Raw genomic sequence first — 19,635 nt, forward strand, 5'->3', positions numbered from 1 at the left:
CAGCCAGGAAAATGCCCCTAGCGCCAGAGTTGAATCTATATTACAGCATTAAAGCGATTGCTCGGTTGTTCGCAGAACAACATCTTCTATAGTTACAGCCTTTTAAAAAACAAATACAGTTAGCTAAACAGGTTCAGAGACTGCTCGTGTTTGTTGAGGAGTTTGTGGAAGCCCGTGAGGCCAATGGGCACCCACCTCCCCCGGGAAAGCATGAAGTACTTGTCCCTGTCGACGTTGGGGCCGACCATGTGCACCTTGAGGACCCTGGGAGACTCGGACTTGAAGTACACCACCAGCGACGTGGCCTGGTAGCTGTGCTGCTTCGCCTTCCAGACGACCCCGTGCTTCGAGTCGACCAGGTTCACGAAGTAGTTGTCCCTGGGAGTGACCGTGTGGACCTCGAACTCGCCGTCGGTGCTCTTGACCTGGCTGAAGTACTTCTCGTCCACGTCGTAGCGGACCCTGAACTTGACGCTCAGCAGGGAGTAGAGAAGGCTGTCGTAGCGACTGTCGTACCTCTTATCGCCGGGCGCGAGCGCTTCCTCGGCTTCTTCGTCCTCGTCCTCCACCAGCTCTTCGACGTCCACCACTTCCTCCTCCTCCTCTTCTGGCTCTTCCTCCACCACTGCCACTTCTTCAACCTTTACCGGCGTCTCAACTTCAACTTCCTTTGCGGCTTTTGCCACTTCTTCAGCTCCAACGACCCTCTCTTGTGCAACATATCTCCTGTATAATTCACGTTCCTGCTGATCTTCACGGTGTACGGGCGCCCTCCTTTCTGGAACCCTTTTTCTCTTTCTTCTTTGCACCTTCTTCCTTTTGTCTTCCTCGTTGTCGCTGTCACTGTCACTGTCTTCATCGTCGCTGGAATCGGTGTCCTCCTCACTGCCCGAGTCGACGTATTCCAAGGTCTCGTCGAACAGCGACTGGTTCGTGCTCATCTCACTAAGCTTACTTTCGTAGGTCTTCGTATCTATTGAAAGGAATCCCAGATCAGACTTGACGAAGTAGAGCCACTTGAGCACCTTGTCACCTTTCCACACCTGGGCTCCGATCATCACCGTCTTCTTGTCCGCCAGGTGGAGGACTAGTGGCGAGAACCTCTCTTCCTCCCCCAGGGCTGACACTTGCTTGTTATCGTATAGCAACTTTTTCAAGTGGTGTCCCGTCTTCGGGTACAGACTCAGGTAGGTGTACTCCCCTATCTTGTTGACTCTCTTGTATAACTTGTCACTCCTGGTGTTCACGAGGTCGAACTCAAAGTCGACGTTCACTATCTTCGCCTTCAGCTCCTGATACTTTGCATCGAACACTTCCTTCGTGATCGAGTCCCAGGTACTCTCCTTTTTGAAATACTTTACTTCCTCGGGGACTGGAGTAGCCCCTGGGCTGTAGTGCACCACTTCCAACAGCGTCATTTGCTCGAAAACGTAAAAGAACAGGTGCTTGCACTCCAGGTTGTTGCTCAGCGAGTTCACTTCCCTTCCGCTGTCGTAGACTCTGTACACCTGAAACGGGTCCAGCGTCTTAACTTCGAACTTCGGCACTCCGTCGTGGTATATCAGCTCGTTTGAGAAGTACAAGGGGTTCGGCACTGGCCTGCTCAGGTCCAACTCCACCCACGTTTCCACGTATCTTCCCGGTGCTTCAAGCACCCTTTTCAACTCCTCGAAGTCGCTACTCCTGGGCACTTGCACGAAACTCGTTTTCTGCCTCTTGAAGTACAACTCCGTGTCGTCATTCCTCAGCGTCACCAGCTGCGTCAGGCCCTTTTTAACTATCTGCGTCACCGCTTTGGCGCTTCCGAAACTATCCGTGCACCTCCACACCTTGCTGCTTCCGTCCGTAACTTCTCTTATCATGTACCCGCTATCTACTGTGTATGTGTTCGTGACCGTTTCTCCGTGGTCATTGCTTTCTCTGTGCACATATCTATGTGTTTCTGCTGCGAGATCCAATTTCAAGTTATGAGGGTCTGAGGAGTTATAATTCAACTGCGACCCGTTGAGAAGATTAATAAAATACGAGTCTGGCGTGGACTTTCCATTTGCATTCAAATCTGTCGAATTTGACACTGTAAAACAACAAATAATTAACAAAACATAGAATCTCATTTATTAATATATCTAAGTTATAAATCAATCTAAACTAGAGGCTTAATTACTATAAAATCATGAAAAATGAATGGGGAGCTCGACATCATCTTAATTTTTATTCTCTTATTCCATAGTGTGTATTTTATCATCCATTCTATTTCAATATTTTACTCATTTTCTATACCTTTCTTGTATATCTTCTCCTAGACACAGCTTTTTACTCCATTGTTTGATACTTGTTTTATACATGAAAACCATCACCTGAAACTTTTACGAGCTAACCCATAATCCCAATTTATATGTTTTCTCATAAACACTTAAGTAGGTGTATATTATATATATAATATACACCTACTTAAGTGTGTATGTGAGATATATATATTAGTTGCTGACGCTAACAATTGATGTGTTAATTGGCGATATTTTATTGTCAAACTTTAAATTTCAAATGTAAAATGTTTTATGTGTTTGTATCTTTATCAGGCTTTAGGCCTTCAAAAGTTACCTAGAAGCCGATGTCAGTCCGGCTTTCGTATACAGGTCAACATACGTGTTACTATCTAACGCAAGCCATCTGTCCGTATCAAACTTGAAGAACAAGTGTGTTGGGAGTGAATTTACCACCACGGTCAGATGCGCCAGTGCTGTGTCATCTTTGACCGCGAAGAATGTCGATTTCATAACGTCTCCAACATTGCTTGCCTTCCACAGTACTCCGTGCTGTGTTTCCACCATATTGACAAACATGTCTTGCTTCGGCGTGTAGTTCTTCAGCTTATATTCTCCCTTCTTCCTCTCTGTCAGTTCGAATACCTTGGGATCCACATTGTCCGACAGGTAGAACTTGCGGAACAGGGATGGCGTCGGCGGTGGCTGAACGATAGTTTCTGTAGCCAACGGTGTAAGTGGAACCGTTGTAAGTTCTCTCAATTCTTTTGCAAAAGCAGTCGCATCTTTATCTACGAATCGACCATTTTCTAGTTTATAGTGCAATAGTTTATCTTTGGATTCATCTGTGTGATCTTTTGCCCATACAACTGCCCTAACAAATTTAACGTTTGATTCGTGTACATAAAAAAATGCTTCCACCAACCTTTCACCATCCTCTGATTTAGTCCAAAGGTTGTTACCTGAACCATTGACTAAACCAGTTACTCTGTAAGTTTTCTTTGGATAAACCTTGAATAATGTTGCTGTTCCTTCTGTAACCTGTTTAACTTCATACTTATCAGTGGTGTTGTAGGCTTGAACATCAAGCGATACATCTTGGTGTGTTACAGCGGCCTTGGCCTTGTTTAATTTTGCAAAGAATGCCGTCTTATCATTAAGTGCTTCAAAGGATGGTTTTGCTGGAGTAGTTACCTGTTGTACCTGCACTTCTTGTTGTACTTGTGGTTGTCCCTGTACTTGAGTTTCCTGTTGTACTTGCTGTCGTTGTTGCTGTTGTGATGATTGTTCTGGCCGTTGTGCCGCTTCACCTCCTGATGGCTCGGTACCCGGCTGAGATGGTGCCACAGGTGGAGATAATGGTTTTTCAAAGTATTTCGTCTCGGTGGTACCACTGGGTTTTGTTATGTGGAGAACAAGAAGTTGCATACCATCAAGCGCGTATCTTTCCAGTTTAGTCACGTATGATCCGTCAGTCGACGTCCACAAAGCGGGACTTGCTGATACTTCGAACAATTTACCTGCCTTAACAGTAACCACTGTCTTCTCCACACCATCTTCCAGGGTTGTTTCCTTCTCAAATAACTTAGTGCTTGCTTCCTCTGTTGCTGACAAATCCAACTTCACCTTATCGTCAACGTATTCATCTGCTTTGGAAAGGCTATTCTTCAACATGTTAAATTCGTTTTCATTAGCCAGCTTCTCATATCTATCGGTCACCTTTTTGTAATATAGGTTTTCAGATGTTGAAGGAGTTGCAACAACTGCGTTTGTTAGATGCACCAACTGTACCATATCGTTCTTAGATAAAACTTTTAATTCAACTAGCTTCTTGGTTGCATCCGGCTGGTCTCCATCTGGCCAAACTTTATCTCCATAAAGTGAAACTTTGTTTACAGCTGTTCCTTCCCTAGGTGTATATGTCGTCGTTTTAACTAATTCGGCTGTTGCATCTGCTTTACCAAAGTATGTTTCACTGAATGCTTTTGGGTCAAATGTAGTTGGTGGGCGAACCCAGTTTTCACTGTAAGTGAATGGAACGGTGTTATCCTCGGCTTCAAATTCCTTCAACTTTTCATCAAAATTTTCTGTAACCCAATTAGTTCCATTGTGAAAATGTTTCTCTTCAGTCAATTGATGAGTATTGTCGGTGGTAACATCTTTCCATACGAATACTTTAACGAATTTGGCTTCGTAGGTTTCCAGGTACAACTCAACCTTATGTGCCCTATTGTCATCAGCTGTAGTGAAAAAATCCTTCGTTGTTCCTAGCTTAACTTTGGTGACCTTCTTGTTCTTTTTCGGAGTGAGAAGCAACTTTGTTCTGTTTCCCTTTAAGCGAGTGGCAACTACATCGAAGTTTGTAAGTGATGGACTAACCGATACATCCAACTCAACTGACTCCCAATTGGATGGCGTCTTCATGGCGAGCAATTTTGAGTTAAAATTGTCACTGAAAGCTGTCCATTGGGCATTTGCTCCTGATTTTTCGAATGTTGTATTACCAGTGGAGGACGCACCGTTGTTAACTAGTACCTTCAAAAGTTTCTTTTCCCCAAATGTATACATCTCATAGCCGGTAGCGTGTGAGTCTGATGAGCCTGACGGCTTTGTCCAAAGATCAGTCTTGAAATTCGTTAACTTTGTTACCTTAAGGGTTTTCACTGCTACAACTTTCTTGTCCACTCCGTCTTCACGGTTGGTCGTAACGGTGTAGTACGTCTCATCCAATTGTTCAGTATTAACATCCAGATGAACGTGTGGATCAAGAAGGCCCCCTTCACCTTGCAAAGATGTTTTATGAGAATCAAAAGTTGTCGAATTTTCTACTGTATCAAATGCATCCCCGTTCTTTTTGAAGAAGTAGTCTGTGTCAACAGCGCCGGCATTCTCCAGAGTTACAGTCCCAGATGCAGTCAAATGTACTAACTGCAAAAGTGAATTCTTTTTAACAACAACTACTCTTTTCACTGCAGGGTTATTTACCGAATTGTCCGAGGGTGGCCACACATTAACAGTGCCAAAACCAACACTGGAGAACCACATATTCTCCTTAGGAGTCAAAGTTACTGTAACGACGCCTCCCGTGCCTTCAGTGGTCTGAACGGTGAATTCTTCTGGGTTATAATTTAATAAATCCAACTTTGAGGCAACCTGTTCCCATGTATTTAAATAAGTAAAGGAAGCATTCCTATCAGAAGATGCTTTCACTGAATCTACGGCGGCTTGGTATTCCTCCTTGGTCTTAGTCTTGAAAGTATTAGATGTGTCTTTGTGATAGTAATAAACGTCGGATTGTGGATCCAATTTGGTGGCACCCTTTGTAACTGCTAATTGTACAGTCTTAACTTCGTAACCCAAGAGCGTTAACTTCATTGCATAAACTCTATTCTCCTTATTATCAGAGCTCCATAGTACCTCATTTCCGAATTTAAGCTTGTTTAATGAATACGCTTTAGTTGGGAAAAGGGTTAAATAGTTCAAATTACCAACTGTAGATCTGTTTACCAAAAACTTGTTATAATCAGGTCTGACGGCGAGATCGTATTCCAATTCTGTGGTAAAATATTTGGTCTTAAATTCATTTGCTTTTGTATTAAAAACACTCTCACTTTCAAGAGATGTCCATTGAGATGCTGTTTTCAATTTATGGAAGTATTTACCTTCGAAATCTCCGACATAAAGAACTAAAAGCTTATCGGCGTCAAACTCGAAAATATCGACTCTAGTAACATGTTTACCGTCATTTCCAAGGGTCCATAGTTGTTGGGTTCCATCTCTTATTAGGGAAGGCTTACCGTGATACGGTGAGTACGTTGTTTTCCACACTCCATCCAACAGATAATTATTCTGTCCTACGAACTTGGAATAAGATTCCTTATCTCCAAAATCGTATATAAACCAAGGGTCGGTAAGCATAGCTGGTCTGCCGCTAAGTTGCCCCTTTTGTACCTTGTAGTCACGTTCTTGTATTACTTTAAATTCCTTCTTTTGCTTTTTATAGTACACATGTTCTTCTTGAGCTGCATCTGCAGCTGAGTTTACTAACACTACATCAAGCAATTGAAGGACGTGTCTCTTATCGGTAACCACTAATTTCTTTAAAGTTTTGCCCGAGTAATTTGTAGCAACCCACACATCAACGGTATCGTATACAACTTTGTCTACAACTTTGCCTTCAGGAGTTGTAAAAGTTGTATGTTTCACATTGTGATTAGCTGTAGCTTCGCTTGTACCACCATGTTCCTTTAATTTCCTGAGGTCGAAAGTAATATTAGTTTTTGTGGAAACAGCCTCTTCACCTGAAGCGCAAACTGTCCACCTTAAACTAAGTAAATATATGACAAACACGTATAATTTGTATGTATACATTGTATAGAATACGTTTATACATATGAATAAACGATGGTGGAGCAACAGATGTGTAAAAAGTTATGGGGGAGAATATAAACGGCAGTAACACATTTAAGAAAATCCGCATACATTTGAATTCTACACACGTTTGTGCATCATTCACACGCATATACGCCCTAAACACTGGTTGGTAGCTCGCCATCAGGGTGTCTTCCCAGCCTGACTGGACACACACCCCGACACGAAAGGCCATACACACCGCGCGAATAAATAAAAAGTGTAGGTGGCAATGCAAAAAGATTAGTATGATAAAGTCAAATAATAACTAAGAAGATTCCTCCTGAACTTCATTGGTACTCTGTGTATTAGATGCCTCCGCGGCATCACTCGTGGTTTTGGGCGACTTGGTAAGAGAGTTGAGTTTTTTGGTAGCCTGCTCCAACTTCTGTGAAATTTGCTTCTTCATGTCCTCGACGTTGCACTCGTTCCTCAGGGTGTTGTAGTGGTCCAGCTTAGACTGCAGCTTCTCGCGGCAACTCGGAATCGACTCGAGGCATGTCGGCGGGTCCACTCCGCAGCTCTCAAAGTAGCTCATTGTGGCCATGTCGATTTTAAACTTGGCTGCCTTGTCCTTGCTCTTGGTCTTCTCCTTCTTCGTCTTGGGCGATATGAAGTACTCGTCCCTGTCCTTTTTGGGGACTAGGCGCATGCCGTAGTCATCCTTGACTAGGTTGTCCACGTCCTTCTTCTGCTCAACCTCCTTGCTCGGCTGCGAGGCGTCCTTGTGGGTCGAGTCGAGCGTGGCGAGGAAGGTGAGCACCTGCTGAATCAGACGCACCTCCTTGTCGTACGGCAGGAAGTCGCAGTTATCCAGCTGCGACTGCAGTTGCCTGACCTCGTTCTCCAGGTTTCTCCTCTCGCGCTCCTCCTGCTGCTTCTTCATCTTCTGCTGCTGCAGCAGCTTCTGTTTTGTGTAGTACTCGTTATTGAGCTCCTCGAGCTGCTTCATCAGGTTCCTCTTGTCGTTCATGTGCTCCTGAATTTCGCTGAGGAGGCGCGACTTCTCCGTGAAGTAGCTCTTCATCGAGTCCATGCTCTTCTTCTTGCTCTCGTTCAGGTTAAAGAGCTTTTGGCTCTCCTCGCGCTTCGCCTTGCGGAGCATGTTCATTTCCTCTCTCAGAGAGTCCAGGTTGCTCTTGACGCCCATTATTACTCCGTCTACTGAGTCCTTAGTGTTCAGCGACTCCATCTTCAGTCTCTCGAGGGATGCCTTAGTGTTCCTCAGTTGCTGCAGTTGTGACATCATCGACTTTTCCTCCTTCAGGCTGAGCGAGGATGTCATCATGAGCCCCTCTAAAAACTTGATTTGGTGATCTATTTCCTGTTCGTTCTTGTATCCTGAGGCGCTCTTCAGGTCGGACAGGTACTTATTCTTCTTCCTTATATCGCGTTGCTTATTGTCCAGCTCATCGAGGAACGCTGAACGTTTTATATCGAGTGTGTTTATTCTATTTTGTATTTCGTCTAGCCTGTTTTTTATGAGGCTGCGTTCGTCGTTGGCGCCCATTCCTCCCCGGTTGCTGTTTATGTGATTGTTTATTGACGACAGCTCTGTCTGGAGCTTGGCGATGATCCTGGTCTTCTCCTCTATCTGGAGCTTAAAGGGCACTTCCTCCGGCCTCAGTTGTCGGGGTTTCTTACCCGCGGGCTTTGAGGAGCCGCTGCGCCTATCTGGTTTATCACTCAAACCGTTTGACATGGTGCCGTTGGGTACGTTTTCAGAAGAAACTAGTGTAGACATTTCTTTCTATGCAATACAACTTAGGATGTTCTGTTCAAATTTAATCAGTGTTGGGGTAGGCTAGTATTATACTTCAACATGTTTTTATATTTAAACGACTCACGAGAACAGTTAAAACTACCAATTAAGTAGAGAGTTTATGTTTTCATCATGGACGCATTGGCCTTCTGTGTCGAATGTGGGGAGTAGGCTACTCACGGATGTTACTGGTTTCAGATAATCGCGGCCCCCGTTCCCCCTAGTTCCACCGCACAAGCAAAGGGTGTGCCGGAAGCTGCTCCTCTATAGGTGTCTCAGAAATATGTGTACGTATAATACATAAAATTAAATCCCGAGTTGATCCGGTTTCTTCTTGGCACCTAAAACTGCCTCAAAAGAACCTTGGTGTAGTTTATTATACATTGCGCCAAGACGCTGCTGGTCGCCCTGTAACTGACCACGAGTCCTCCCCTACGACATTCATGATCCTGCCCAGACTAACCTTCGGTCGAGTGTGAACATGCCCAGGCAGTAGAATTCCGTGGATTCCTTAGATTTGAGCCCGAATCCGGAGACGTATATGTTATCCCCAGTCTGCATATCGATTAGAAGGCGAAACTCTGCAGTTGTGTAAAGGTGTGTAGCCTCCGCGTTCGTGCGACTCCGCCTTTTGCGGTACATCTAGGGCCAACTTACCTTCACCACGTCAAAGTTCAGGGATCCCAGGCTGTTGGCCAGCGTGTGCATGTCACCGTTGAACTTGACAACGAACGGCTGCACCTGCTCGAGCGTGTTCCAGAGCCTCGTGAAGGCCGCAGGCTCCAGCTCCACGGGGCTCATGAACTTGTGGACCGTCACCGGCAGCTGCAGCGTATGCCTCACGTCCTCGCCCTTAGGCTCAATTGAGAGCTCGATGACGTACTTCGGCAGCTCCGTGACCTCGTTCATCAGCGTGAACGACAGCTTGTGGTTCACCGTCTGACCTGCCTTGATAACGATCTCCCTCAGCTGGTTGTGCTCCTGCCCCTGGAGCTCCGGCGGCGACTTCAGCGTGCACCCGTACAGGTGGAACGGCTGCTTCGACAGGTTCGTGAGCCTGACCAGCACCTTGGAGAGCTGATTTTTGTAGGCCTGTTCCAGGTCCACCCTCAGGAAGTCGGTCGTCAGCAGCTGGCAGGGCGCGTTGCTAAAGAGTCCGCTGCCCCTGGGGCTGCTTGCGTCCTTGGACTCAATGGTGTCCCTTCTCGTCTTGTGACTGTCTCTCGCCGACTCCTTTCCGTTCCTATAGGGGTCCCTGTGGTCCCTCGGGTCAGTGTTCTGCCTGTTGGTCCTGCTGGAGTCTCTCTGGGCCTCCGCCTTCCTCCCGTCTCTCGCCGAGCCTATGTGGCCGTCTCTATCGCTTGCTCTACTCGAGGCTCTGCTGCTCGGCGCCTTTTCCCTCTTCGGCGGCCTGTGTTTTTCCGACAGCACCTTCAGCAGCGCGTTGAACAGCGCGAGGTTGGTGCGTATCAGCTTCAGCATTTCGCAGGCCCTCGTCTGCAGGTTCACGTCCGTGGACGAGATCTGCTGTTCCAGTAACTGCTCCACTGGTCTCAAGAGGGCGTTATCCCTCGATGCAAACTTGCCGTACGCAGTTACTATCACGCACTTCGTCTCCGAGGACGCTATCGTGAAGTACTTCTCGAACAGCTTCAGCTGCTCCGTGAGTCCAAACTCGGTCGACATGTACCCGTAGTCTCCCAACACGTATGCGCAAATTCTAAATTAATTGTTTGTGTACTTATTAATTTACTTAATTCATTTATTTATATGTATTCATGTATTCATTTATTCTTTTATTTGAAGTCAACGCAGTGCTGCCAACTCGTGTCTAGCAAACGCACCTCAATAAACTTTCCGTGATCTGACTATCGTCCTGAAGGTAGAACAGACACTTTTCGACAACAGTCTCCTAAATCAAAGTTTATCAGGGTGGCGACCTACTTTAAACTTTGAGCTTTCTCCGTAGAGCGCCGACAGTAGCAAACTCGATATTGCGTCGATTGATATCAGCGGCGCGTGTATGATTATTTTGAACAGCAGATCTATGTAAAGGTCGTTTTTTGGCAGGTTCTTCTCCAGAGTCTCGCATATCAGCGGCACCATGTACTCCTGGATCGAGAGCTCCGAGTACCGCAGCGTCGATATAAGCTCCGGCACCACGTACTCCCAGTTGTTCGCGTCGCAGAGCCCGCACAGTATCAGGCAGCACTGAAACAAGTGTGATTGCGTGAAACCTACCCTCTTCTTTATCGTCGGATCCGAGTCGTTCAGGAAGTGTATTATGAACTCCGCGTCCGACTTGATGAACTCAAAGGTCTCCCTTATCTTGATCACGTCCTCGATGATCTCCAGCGCCACCAGCCTCACCTGCGACATCACCGAGGTGTACAGGTGCCTGATGCAGTTGCAGATGTACTGCGGCGATATGTTGTCCAGGTACGGGAACCAGTTAACCACAGCCCTTATCGTCTCCCGCAAAATGCCCGTCTTCGTCATGTATATGCTCAGGTTCATCAGCTTCTTCGTCCTGTTGTTCTCCTTGTGGCCCAGACGCGTAATAACCAGGTTACTCGTCTTATCCAGGAGTATTTTAAACGAGTTCGACAGCAGCGGCAGGAAATCTGAGTTCGGCGGCGGCGTGATCGACGAGAATATGCTCAGAATCTTTATCGTCAGCCAGGGCGAGGAGATTGTGAAGTAGGTGTGCTCGCAGGGCACTTCGTCCTTCGCGATCTCCCACAGGAAGGACACCAGCCTGTCGATCGACATCTCCCAGTTCTGCGGCTTCAACTTCAGAATCGGCTCCAGCAGGTTGCAGATCGAGAGCAGGCAGTCGATGGTCGTCTCCGACTGCAGGATGTGGTAGACCATGCTGAACCACTCGTTGGGCGTGTACAGCTGCGGGTTGAGCTTGTAGATCCTCAGCAGGCACATGTGCAGCTTCTTCCGCAGGTACACGTTCTCCGACGTGAAGCGCATACTCATCTTGATCACCTCGTTGCTCAGCTTCTCGTTCATCTCCAGCGAGTGGCTGTTTGCTATAAACGTGAGTGCCAGCGAGCACACGTGTTCGCATGGGTCGTTCAGGTCCTCCACGGTCGTGTTTATACACAGTCTCATCACCTCCTCGTAGTCTCGGAGGAGAATTTCACAGCCCATGTACCCTGTCGCCTTGTCCGATAGTTTCGTCGACGCCATCAGCTGTACTGACTCCAGATACCCGAGCTCGATGTCGAATCCGAGCATCTGAATGTAAAGTAACTTGAGCAGGTTCTTCTTCTTGTCGTAGTCCGTCAGCCTGGGACTAGCGAAGCTGACTCTTATCTTTGCGATTTCTTCCTTTATTCGAAACTCCTTTTCTTCATCTGTCCTCAAGTTGCGAATGTCAGTAATGAATTTAACAAGGCCACGTATGTATTGTCCCTTCATATTATATACAAGTACGCTAATTTAATATAATGGTTTAACTGTGCACAAACCCAGTGCCTCAATAGGCAATAAACATGTAAATTAAATACATTATAGAAAAGGGGGACCAGTAAACAATTTATAACTAAAATATAATGGCGGGAATTGCTAGAGCATGGCTGATAATAGTGGTGTCAGGGTAGACTAGAGCAAACCAGAATCCGCAATAAAAGTGCAGAATTTAAATTTCAAAACGTATTAAAATTTAAAAAACGCGTATTTTTTAAATTATTGTAATTTTTAACTCTACCAGAGCCTAAAACCTGGTCTATTTACTCGTGTATACGATAAGGGGACTATATTTTATCTAAAATTACAATTTTGTTGTTTGATCTCAAACAAAGTTTTAAAATTACATGTGCATACGATTTTAACTCAGTGTGTAGGTTAAGTGTTCTCCAGAGTGATCAGAAAGTAGAAAAAAATAATCACAAAGGTGAGCTACAAAATCGTGTGGAGCGTCAAAATTACCGTCATGATTATGTAAAATCTCTTATTCTTGATATTGTCGTAAATAAACCGCATCAGAAACGACGAGTTAGAGTACTTTGCTGAGTCCCGCAGTAACTTCGTGTCCGCCTTAAGGTTGCTAGACTTAGTCACCAGTGAATCGATTAATTCGCCCCGCTCCATCATGTCGTCTGCAAGAAATCAGCTATATGCAAAGTGTGTATGTAAAGTCACATATGTGCGTGTGAAACCTACTTATGTTCTCCCTCAGAGCCTCGGTTGTGTATGTGAGCGAGGACTCGATAGACTTGAACTTTTGGTTGGTGTTATTGTACTCATTCTGCAAATATGTGTTAGGACCCGTACTTACCACCAGTTTCGATATTAATTTGGTCAATACCTGGCCCCTGGTGGCAGTATTGTTCAACACTTGACTGTTGATCCTGGAATCCAACTCGTTCTAAAAAATGAGGTTACGGGGCAGGGATACCAGAAAATTTCTTGGAAGATCGCCAGTCTGTTCCGATGAAGTCACACATGACGTGATCAGGCCGTTCTTAACGTTCTAAAGGCCGTAAGTGAGTGAAGTTGCGCCTACGTGGTAGAAGTGATGTCCGAGAATGACATTGAGCCCGTAAGAGTCAGTTTTAGGGATCCTAGTCAGGTTGTTTCTAAAAAAGGGTCTGTCAACGCGCTGAATACCTGGCAATGAGGTCCAAATTTACGAACTTGTCCGAACTGTACGCTTGCGGAGGTGTATAGTCTGCGATAACTGAGCCGTGCTGAGCAACGAATGAGTAGAGAATTGCGGCCATGGTGGGACAGATTTTAAATCCAAATTGACATTATAGCTCTTAAATCACTGAACTCAGCGCAATGTGCGCCCAATATATGTGTTGTATTTGCACATGAACATCGGCGTTTCCAAACTCAAACCGCTGCAACTTTTATCAAAATCGCCTGAGTGTTTAATAAAAGTGTCCTTAAAACGCCATTCTTGTCTTAATTTTAAAAGCTTCCTCCAATTCCTTTTTATTCACTTTGTCTGCACACCATCGCTTTCGACATCCACACGCCATACCTGCGTACATGTGTATCTGTGTATAAATTTAATACTACATTAGCGCCTTTACCAAGTCTTCCAGCTCCCTGTTGTTCTTAACCTCCAACAGCTGCTCAACTCCCGCCGCCTCCTCTTTGCCACTGCTGACGCCACTGGCTCCAGTGCTACGATCGCCAGTGCTGTTAGCACTACTGTTACCACCAGCATCGCTTGCGCTACCGTGTGACTCGGGCGAGGCGCCGTTGGAACAGACGTTGCGCTCGCTGCACCTCAGTCTCAGCTGCAAATCATTTGGGTGCCTATTTAACTGCGTCGTGAACACTGCCAGCTCCTTTATGTTCTGAATCAGCGTCCTCTTTCCGACGATGTACAGGCCCAGCTTCGAGCGACTCGTTGCGACCACGAACCTTCTCGGGTCCCTCAGGTATCCCACGTTCTTCGTCCTCACCAGGGAGACTATCACGTAGTCTGCCTGCCTGCCCTGGAACTTGTCGATGGTCGAGACCAGGGGCGCCTCTATTCTGTTGTTCCAGCTGCACCTCTTCTTCACCACGTCCTCGATTAGGCACTTCTGTCCGTTGTACGCCGTCAGTATGACGATGTCTCTCAGTCCCAGCAGCCTCATGAGCATGTACAGCGACACGCAGTACTGCGCCTCCTCCAAGTTCTGGTAGAAGTGCCTTATGGGACTACTTTCTTCGCCGTTGACGTTTATGAACTGCACTACGCAATTCAGACTCACTGTGAGCGTTCCACTGTCCAGCCTTCTCCTCAAATCGTGTATCAACTCTTGCGTCAACTTAGTAACTCGTGGAACTGCTCCTGCTACTCCTAATCCTGGTTTTTCCGTTCCTGTTCTTGTTTCTGGAGCTCGTTTTGCTGTTGTTTCTGCTACTACTCGTGCTGCTGTTCCTGTCCTTACTCCTGCTACTAATCCTGGTTTTGCTGTTCCTACTCCTTTTACTGCTCCTCTCCCAGCTTTAACTTTTGCTGCATCGCCTCCTTCCTTATCACTAGCGACTTCATCTCCGCTTACTTCTTCCTCTCCCAGAGTGTATATCCTGTTTGGGTAGAAGTTCTTGTACACGTCCAGTATCTCTCCCTTCGACCTCGCCTGCACGTTAAGCTGCACGTACGGGTAGTTGAGTCTGATAAGCCTCAGGAACAGACTCTGGTTAAGGTTCGAGTACTTTTGCAGCGCTCCGTTCTGTATAATCGGCGACAGCTGCAGGTGGTCTCCGCACAGCACCAGCCTCTTGATGTTGCTGCATATTGGTATGAAACTCTCTATTTCCAAGATCTGCGCTGCTTCTTCGAAGACCAGACTCTTGTAGTTCAGCGTCGCCAGTTCCTCCTTCGCTATTGACGCGTGCGTGCACGTCATTGCCACGATTCTACTGTAGTTTTCCACCAGGTACTTCATTCTGTCTCTGTTGTTCCTCAGAATTTCAAACGGCAGCAGCTCATTCAGCGCTTCATACAACTTATCCAGGAACCTTTTGTACACTTTCTTTTTTGCCAACAGCTTCTTATGATCGTGTTGCTGGTTGTGTTGGTCTTCTAGTTGATGTTCCTGTTGGTATTCTAGTTGATGTTTGTGTTTCGATAGCTGCTCGTTATTACCAACATGAGCATCACCATCTAAATCAACGTCAATATTACCATCATTACTACCATCAACATCCTTACCACAATCATTAGCAATATTACCATCATTACTACCATCAACATCCTTACCACAATCATTAGCAAAATCGCCATCAACATTACCATCAACATTACCGTCATCTGCATCACCACCTGCTACTCCCAGGGCGCCATTCAAATCAACCTTGTTGCTATAAAGCTGTATTTGCTCATATAGCCTTCTCACGTCCTTCAACGTGTATGTAAAAGTCAACTCCAGCCTGAAAAACCTATCCAATCCCTCCAAGAGCGCCACTTCCTTCTCCGATAACTCAACGTCGTCGCCTCCTTCCGTTCCCATGTTGCTGAAGGCTGTGTTGAGGAAATGGTATTGCAGGAATGTCAGCGAGTACTGTATGCTACTCTCGTAGTCTCCCTTTATGTTCAACTGTTCCTTCAGCGCCTTCACCACCTCCAGAAGGTCCAGCCTTCGCTGCAGTATGTAATTCACTCTTCCAAACTTCGTGAAGTGTCCCATTTGATCCACTTCCAGGTCCGAGTGTCCCAGGCGCACCATGTAATGCTCATCGATGAGCTCATTGTTCACCAGCTTCGTGAATATATCGTCGAGTGCGAAGTTGCTGTGCGTGCATATTACTATCTTTTCGTGCTCGAAGTTGTTGAAGAGTATCGATATGATTTGCGACACCACGTCCGTCTTGCCCGTTCCCGGCGGTCCCATGATCACCGTCAGCCCTTCCAACGTCCCATTCACAATACTTTCAACCTGCTTATTCACAAACTTTATCTCGGCCTTGTTGTCACTCGCATCAACATCCATGCTGCTGTGCTTGCTAAACTTAACCTCATATGGACTACTGAAATTACTTATCAGAAACTTCGGCAACTGGTTATCGTTAACGTAGTAGTTGTTACTCAACTTACTCAACCCTTCCAGGTACCTTTCCTCGACGTACAACTCAAACTTCACTCCATCTATAACTACATACTCCACTGATAGTCTTTCATCGCCATAACCATGTTCACCACTGTAATCATCGCCATCACCATCAGGAACTTCATCATCCGAGTCAGCATAGTTATTATACGTATTGTACGGGTGCGATACTATGTGATTCTGTATAAACGTGCGCACCTGTTCATTTTTCATCAAATTCTTCTTCACCCTCCTCTTCAACTCCCTTTTATTAAAATCTTTATTCCAATCTCTTTTATGGCCATATACGTACTCGTTCAGTTCATTGTCTATTGTATCAATGTACAACCTGTTCTCCTTCAATTCCAACTTTTCATCTGTGTTACTATAGGTGGCCGTGTTACTGGTACTCTTATTGTTGCTATTGTTATAGTAGCAGTGATAGCTGGCATCACCACCATCGTCTCCATTATTACTCGCACTCGCGGCCTCTAAACTACTTAACACTGGCACCAACTTTATTGATATGAATTGCGTGGTGCTCAGCAGGTGCTCCTTGCTCTTGAACGTGTTCAGGTAGTTGACTCCCACTCTGTCGAGGCTGCGCTTCCTCCTCTTCGCACTGACTCCCTCGTCAGCGACGCCGACTTCAGCCTCCCTGCCTCGCGCAACGCTGCGCTTATCACTCGTTAGGTTGTGGATGTACCCTAGCAGCACTATCTGCAGCCAGTTCGGCATGTCGATCCTGTGGTTCAGCACGTTCTGCACGTTCGTCAGTATCGCCTTGAAGTTGTTCTGCCTCCTGCTCCGCCTGATCACCAGGTTAAAGTCGCTGTAGTAGTCCAGGTCCTCCTGGACGTCCTTCATGTACTGCTGGTAGTCCAGCAGCAGCTTCACCCGCATCTTGAAGCCCACGAAGCTCCTGTTGTCGAGCGGGTTGAACTCGAGGACGTTGTTGTTTTCCTCGTCGAGGACCTCTGCTATTTCTCCGAACCTTATTTTCCTCACGTCCTTCCCCCAGAGCAGCTCGTCGTGTTCCTTGTTGCCCGTGCTGAACCTGCTGTAGTTCGGCGTGAGCTGTATCAGGTATAGTATGTCGTGCTTCGTCAGCTGCTGCCACTCCTGCCTCATCTTATAGTCCTGCAGCAGCGAGAGGTCCAGCGTCACCGTCATCTCGATTCTCCTGTTCGCTATGCTCATTGCCGAGTCACTGATTCCCATGAACATCCTTCCTACCCACCTATCGCTCTCCTCCTCATTGCTGCCGACGCCACTCACTCCCTTCGTCAGCCTGCTGAATCGCGGCTTCTGCGGCGAGAATGAAAAGAGTATGAACACCTGCTGCTGTATGTACTGCTTGATCTGGTAGATTATTTCAAACTGGTACAGTATGAAGTTCCTGTAGAGGTAGTCGAACAGCGTCAGGTACTGCAGGTTCAGCTTAAACAGCGAGAGCGTGCTCAGCTTTATGTAGTTCATGTCCTCCTCTATTTCTATCGTCTCTCCCTCCAACCTCCCCGCGACCTGTTCCATGGCCTCTCCGGTCTCCATCGATTCCTCATTCTCTGACGCCTCCGCGTTTACTACTGTTGTGCTATTGAATAACGACGAGAAAGGGTTAAGGTAAAAGTTATTTTTATTTATCAACACCAGTTCATTTATTGGCTTCTTCAAATACGTTATCAGGTTACTGATTAGTAACCTTTTTACCAACTTTTTCGACTTTTTCTTCCTTGGCGTCAATTCAACTCTGTATGGCCACAAATAATCTTTCTGGCACCCATTTACTCTCTCTTCACTACTTCCGCCTTTACCACTACCACTAATGCCACTATTATTGTTTTTCGTACCATTGTTATCCCTAGTAGTACCACTAATAGTAGCACTAGTATTAGTAGTAGTAGTACCACGAGTATTAGTAGCAACACCAGCAGTAGCACTAGCAGTATTAGCCGTAGTAGCGGGCGCCCTGTTATCACTGGTCGCAGCCATCGATGGTATCAACAACAACTTCTGATTCAGCTGCACCAGTACCCCTATATCCAGACTAGACAGGATGTTCGACAGGTTCGTGTTCAGCGAGTAGTTGTTTATCAGGTGCACGTTCTTCAGGTTCTCGTCCTCCTTGTAGTTCAGGTAACAGATCCTCTGAAACTTGTTGAACCTTTTGTAGTACTCCTCCAGAATCACGTTGTAGTCCATGCTCACTCCTAGCTCCTCATTGATGTTAAAGTTCAGGTAATACTCCAGTATGTTAACCAACTCCACAAATATGCTCCCCTCCTCCTTTTCAACCTTACTGCTACCTTCTTGCGATTGGTATAGGCCGTGGTTCTTACACCTCACCAGTATCAGTCTGTATTCTATTATTGGCTTGATGATCCTTCTCAGGTGCAACTGACTCAGCAAATCCACAAAGAACTCCAAATAATTTTCAATGTACATCAGCTTCATTATTTCTCCTTCCTCGTCCACCTTTTTCGAGCTCTCTCCTTTACTCTTATCCTTCTTACTTTTCACGTCACTCGAGAGTGATATACAGTCCTCCAGTATGAACACAAACTGGTTGATTATTGAGTTGATAAAGTCCCTGCTCAGTATTAGCCGATAACTCGCGTTCAAATTCTTAATATTCCCGTCGGTGGGAACCACTTTGTACACTCTTCTGACGCTGTCGTCAGCCTCTGCGTTACCGTTAACTCTCCGACCCTTCTCTAAAAGTCCTTCAAAGTTGCAGGCTTCGTGGCGTACTTTATAGTTCTCAAACGCCTTCAGGAACAACATTTTCGAGACTCTGTTGTTTTTAAAGAAGTTCTCCTCTCGCAGTTCCTCCGGTATGTGTATCCAGACCTGCGGCGAGAGCAGCGACATACAGCACCGCCGCACTTCCACCAGCTCGATTCTCTGGAAGCATATGATCAGGAACCTCAGCAGCGCCCTCTGCTCCAGCACCGTTACTCTTTCAACTGACTCAAAGTCGCGCTCTTCGCACAGGTCCTCATTCCACGACTCCACCATCAGGAGCTGCGCTGCGTTAAAAAAGAGCGCCTCGAAGGAATCTTTGTGTTCTGAATATTGTTGTGAGCCTTGTTTATCCAACTAACTTCATACATTAAATCATACACCCATGCACACACTAATAGGCCATGAATAAACTTACTTGATGACACTTTCGAGAGCACATCTACGTATTCCGACCTGCCGCTCGAGTGTGACTCCACAAAACACCAAACGCACGTCATCACCGCGCAGTGGCGCACTCTCCTGAACTCTTCTTGCGATTTACAGTCTATATTTGCGATAAGTGGGAGGGATTCCGTGGACAAACACGGTAGCAGGTGGTTCAGGTAGTCCGAGTGCTCGAGCGAGGCCATGTCGAGCTTGTTGAAGCCGCCAGAAAAGAGCGTTTTGTAAATTTCAACGATTTCCTTGCCGAATTCTGAACTCGCCAGCTGTTCCGGGCCCCTAACACTGCTCGCTTCGGGCAAACATCTCTCCGCGGAGGCCACCAGCCTCTTGTAAAAATCATGGGATAGCAACTCTTCCAAGGTTGCCAGTTTCGGACGCAGAGAACCGCTCATGATTATATATTATACATTTACACAAAAAATACTAAATGGCTGCTCTTCTTTTCAACTTTAGCCGGCACCCT

The 19,635-nt window shown here is 46.3% G+C and overlaps 6 protein-coding genes across 6 annotated transcripts; all 6 read right to left on the reverse strand.

The window, feature by feature from the left end:
* Nucleotides 1-119: 119 nt before the first annotated feature.
* TOT_030000701 (conserved hypothetical protein) lies at nt 120-2,114 on the reverse strand (the record flags this gene model as incomplete). Its single annotated transcript, XM_009693446.1, has 1 exon — nt 120-2,114. One exon carries the CDS (start codon nt 2,112-2,114, stop codon nt 120-122), a length of 1,995 nt encoding a protein of 664 aa, XP_009691741.1.
* Nucleotides 2,115-2,597: 483 nt separating this feature from the next.
* Nucleotides 2,598-6,635, reverse strand: TOT_030000702 (uncharacterized protein; the record flags this gene model as incomplete). The annotated part of the gene is made up of 2 exons (XM_009693447.1): nt 2,598-3,427; nt 3,593-6,635. 2 exons carry the CDS (start codon nt 6,633-6,635, stop codon nt 2,598-2,600), a joined length of 3,873 nt encoding a protein of 1,290 aa, XP_009691742.1.
* A 307-nt stretch (nt 6,636-6,942) lies between these two features.
* On the reverse strand, nt 6,943-8,418 carry TOT_030000942 (conserved hypothetical protein; the record flags this gene model as incomplete). The annotated part of the gene is made up of 1 exon (XM_009693448.1): nt 6,943-8,418. One exon carries the CDS (start codon nt 8,416-8,418, stop codon nt 6,943-6,945), a length of 1,476 nt encoding a protein of 491 aa, XP_009691743.1.
* Nucleotides 8,419-8,777: 359 nt separating this feature from the next.
* TOT_030000943 (alpha adaptin) lies at nt 8,778-11,868 on the reverse strand (the record flags this gene model as incomplete). Its single annotated transcript, XM_009693449.1, has 6 exons — nt 8,778-8,868; nt 8,900-8,991; nt 9,094-10,156; nt 10,281-10,348; nt 10,381-10,647; nt 10,678-11,868. The coding sequence occupies 6 exons, from the start codon at nt 11,866-11,868 to the stop codon at nt 8,778-8,780; spliced, it is 2,772 nt and encodes a 923-aa protein (XP_009691744.1).
* Nucleotides 11,869-12,817: 949 nt separating this feature from the next.
* On the reverse strand, nt 12,818-13,172 carry TOT_030000705 (synaptobrevin; the record flags this gene model as incomplete). Its single annotated transcript, XM_009693450.1, has 3 exons — nt 12,818-12,922; nt 12,956-13,028; nt 13,060-13,172. 3 exons carry the CDS (start codon nt 13,170-13,172, stop codon nt 12,818-12,820), a joined length of 291 nt encoding a protein of 96 aa, XP_009691745.1.
* A 300-nt stretch (nt 13,173-13,472) lies between these two features.
* TOT_030000706 (conserved hypothetical protein) lies at nt 13,473-19,564 on the reverse strand (the record flags this gene model as incomplete). The annotated part of the gene is made up of 7 exons (XM_009693451.1): nt 13,473-14,209; nt 14,435-14,993; nt 15,252-16,060; nt 16,115-16,428; nt 16,489-17,791; nt 17,963-19,051; nt 19,144-19,564. 7 exons carry the CDS (start codon nt 19,562-19,564, stop codon nt 13,473-13,475), a joined length of 5,232 nt encoding a protein of 1,743 aa, XP_009691746.1.
* Between the last annotated feature and the right edge of the window lie 71 nt (nt 19,565-19,635).

This window comes from Theileria orientalis, chromosome 3, assembly GCF_000740895.1.
Source record: "Theileria orientalis strain Shintoku DNA, chromosome 3, complete genome".
NCBI classification, from domain to species: Eukaryota; Apicomplexa; class Aconoidasida; order Piroplasmida; family Theileriidae; genus Theileria; species Theileria orientalis.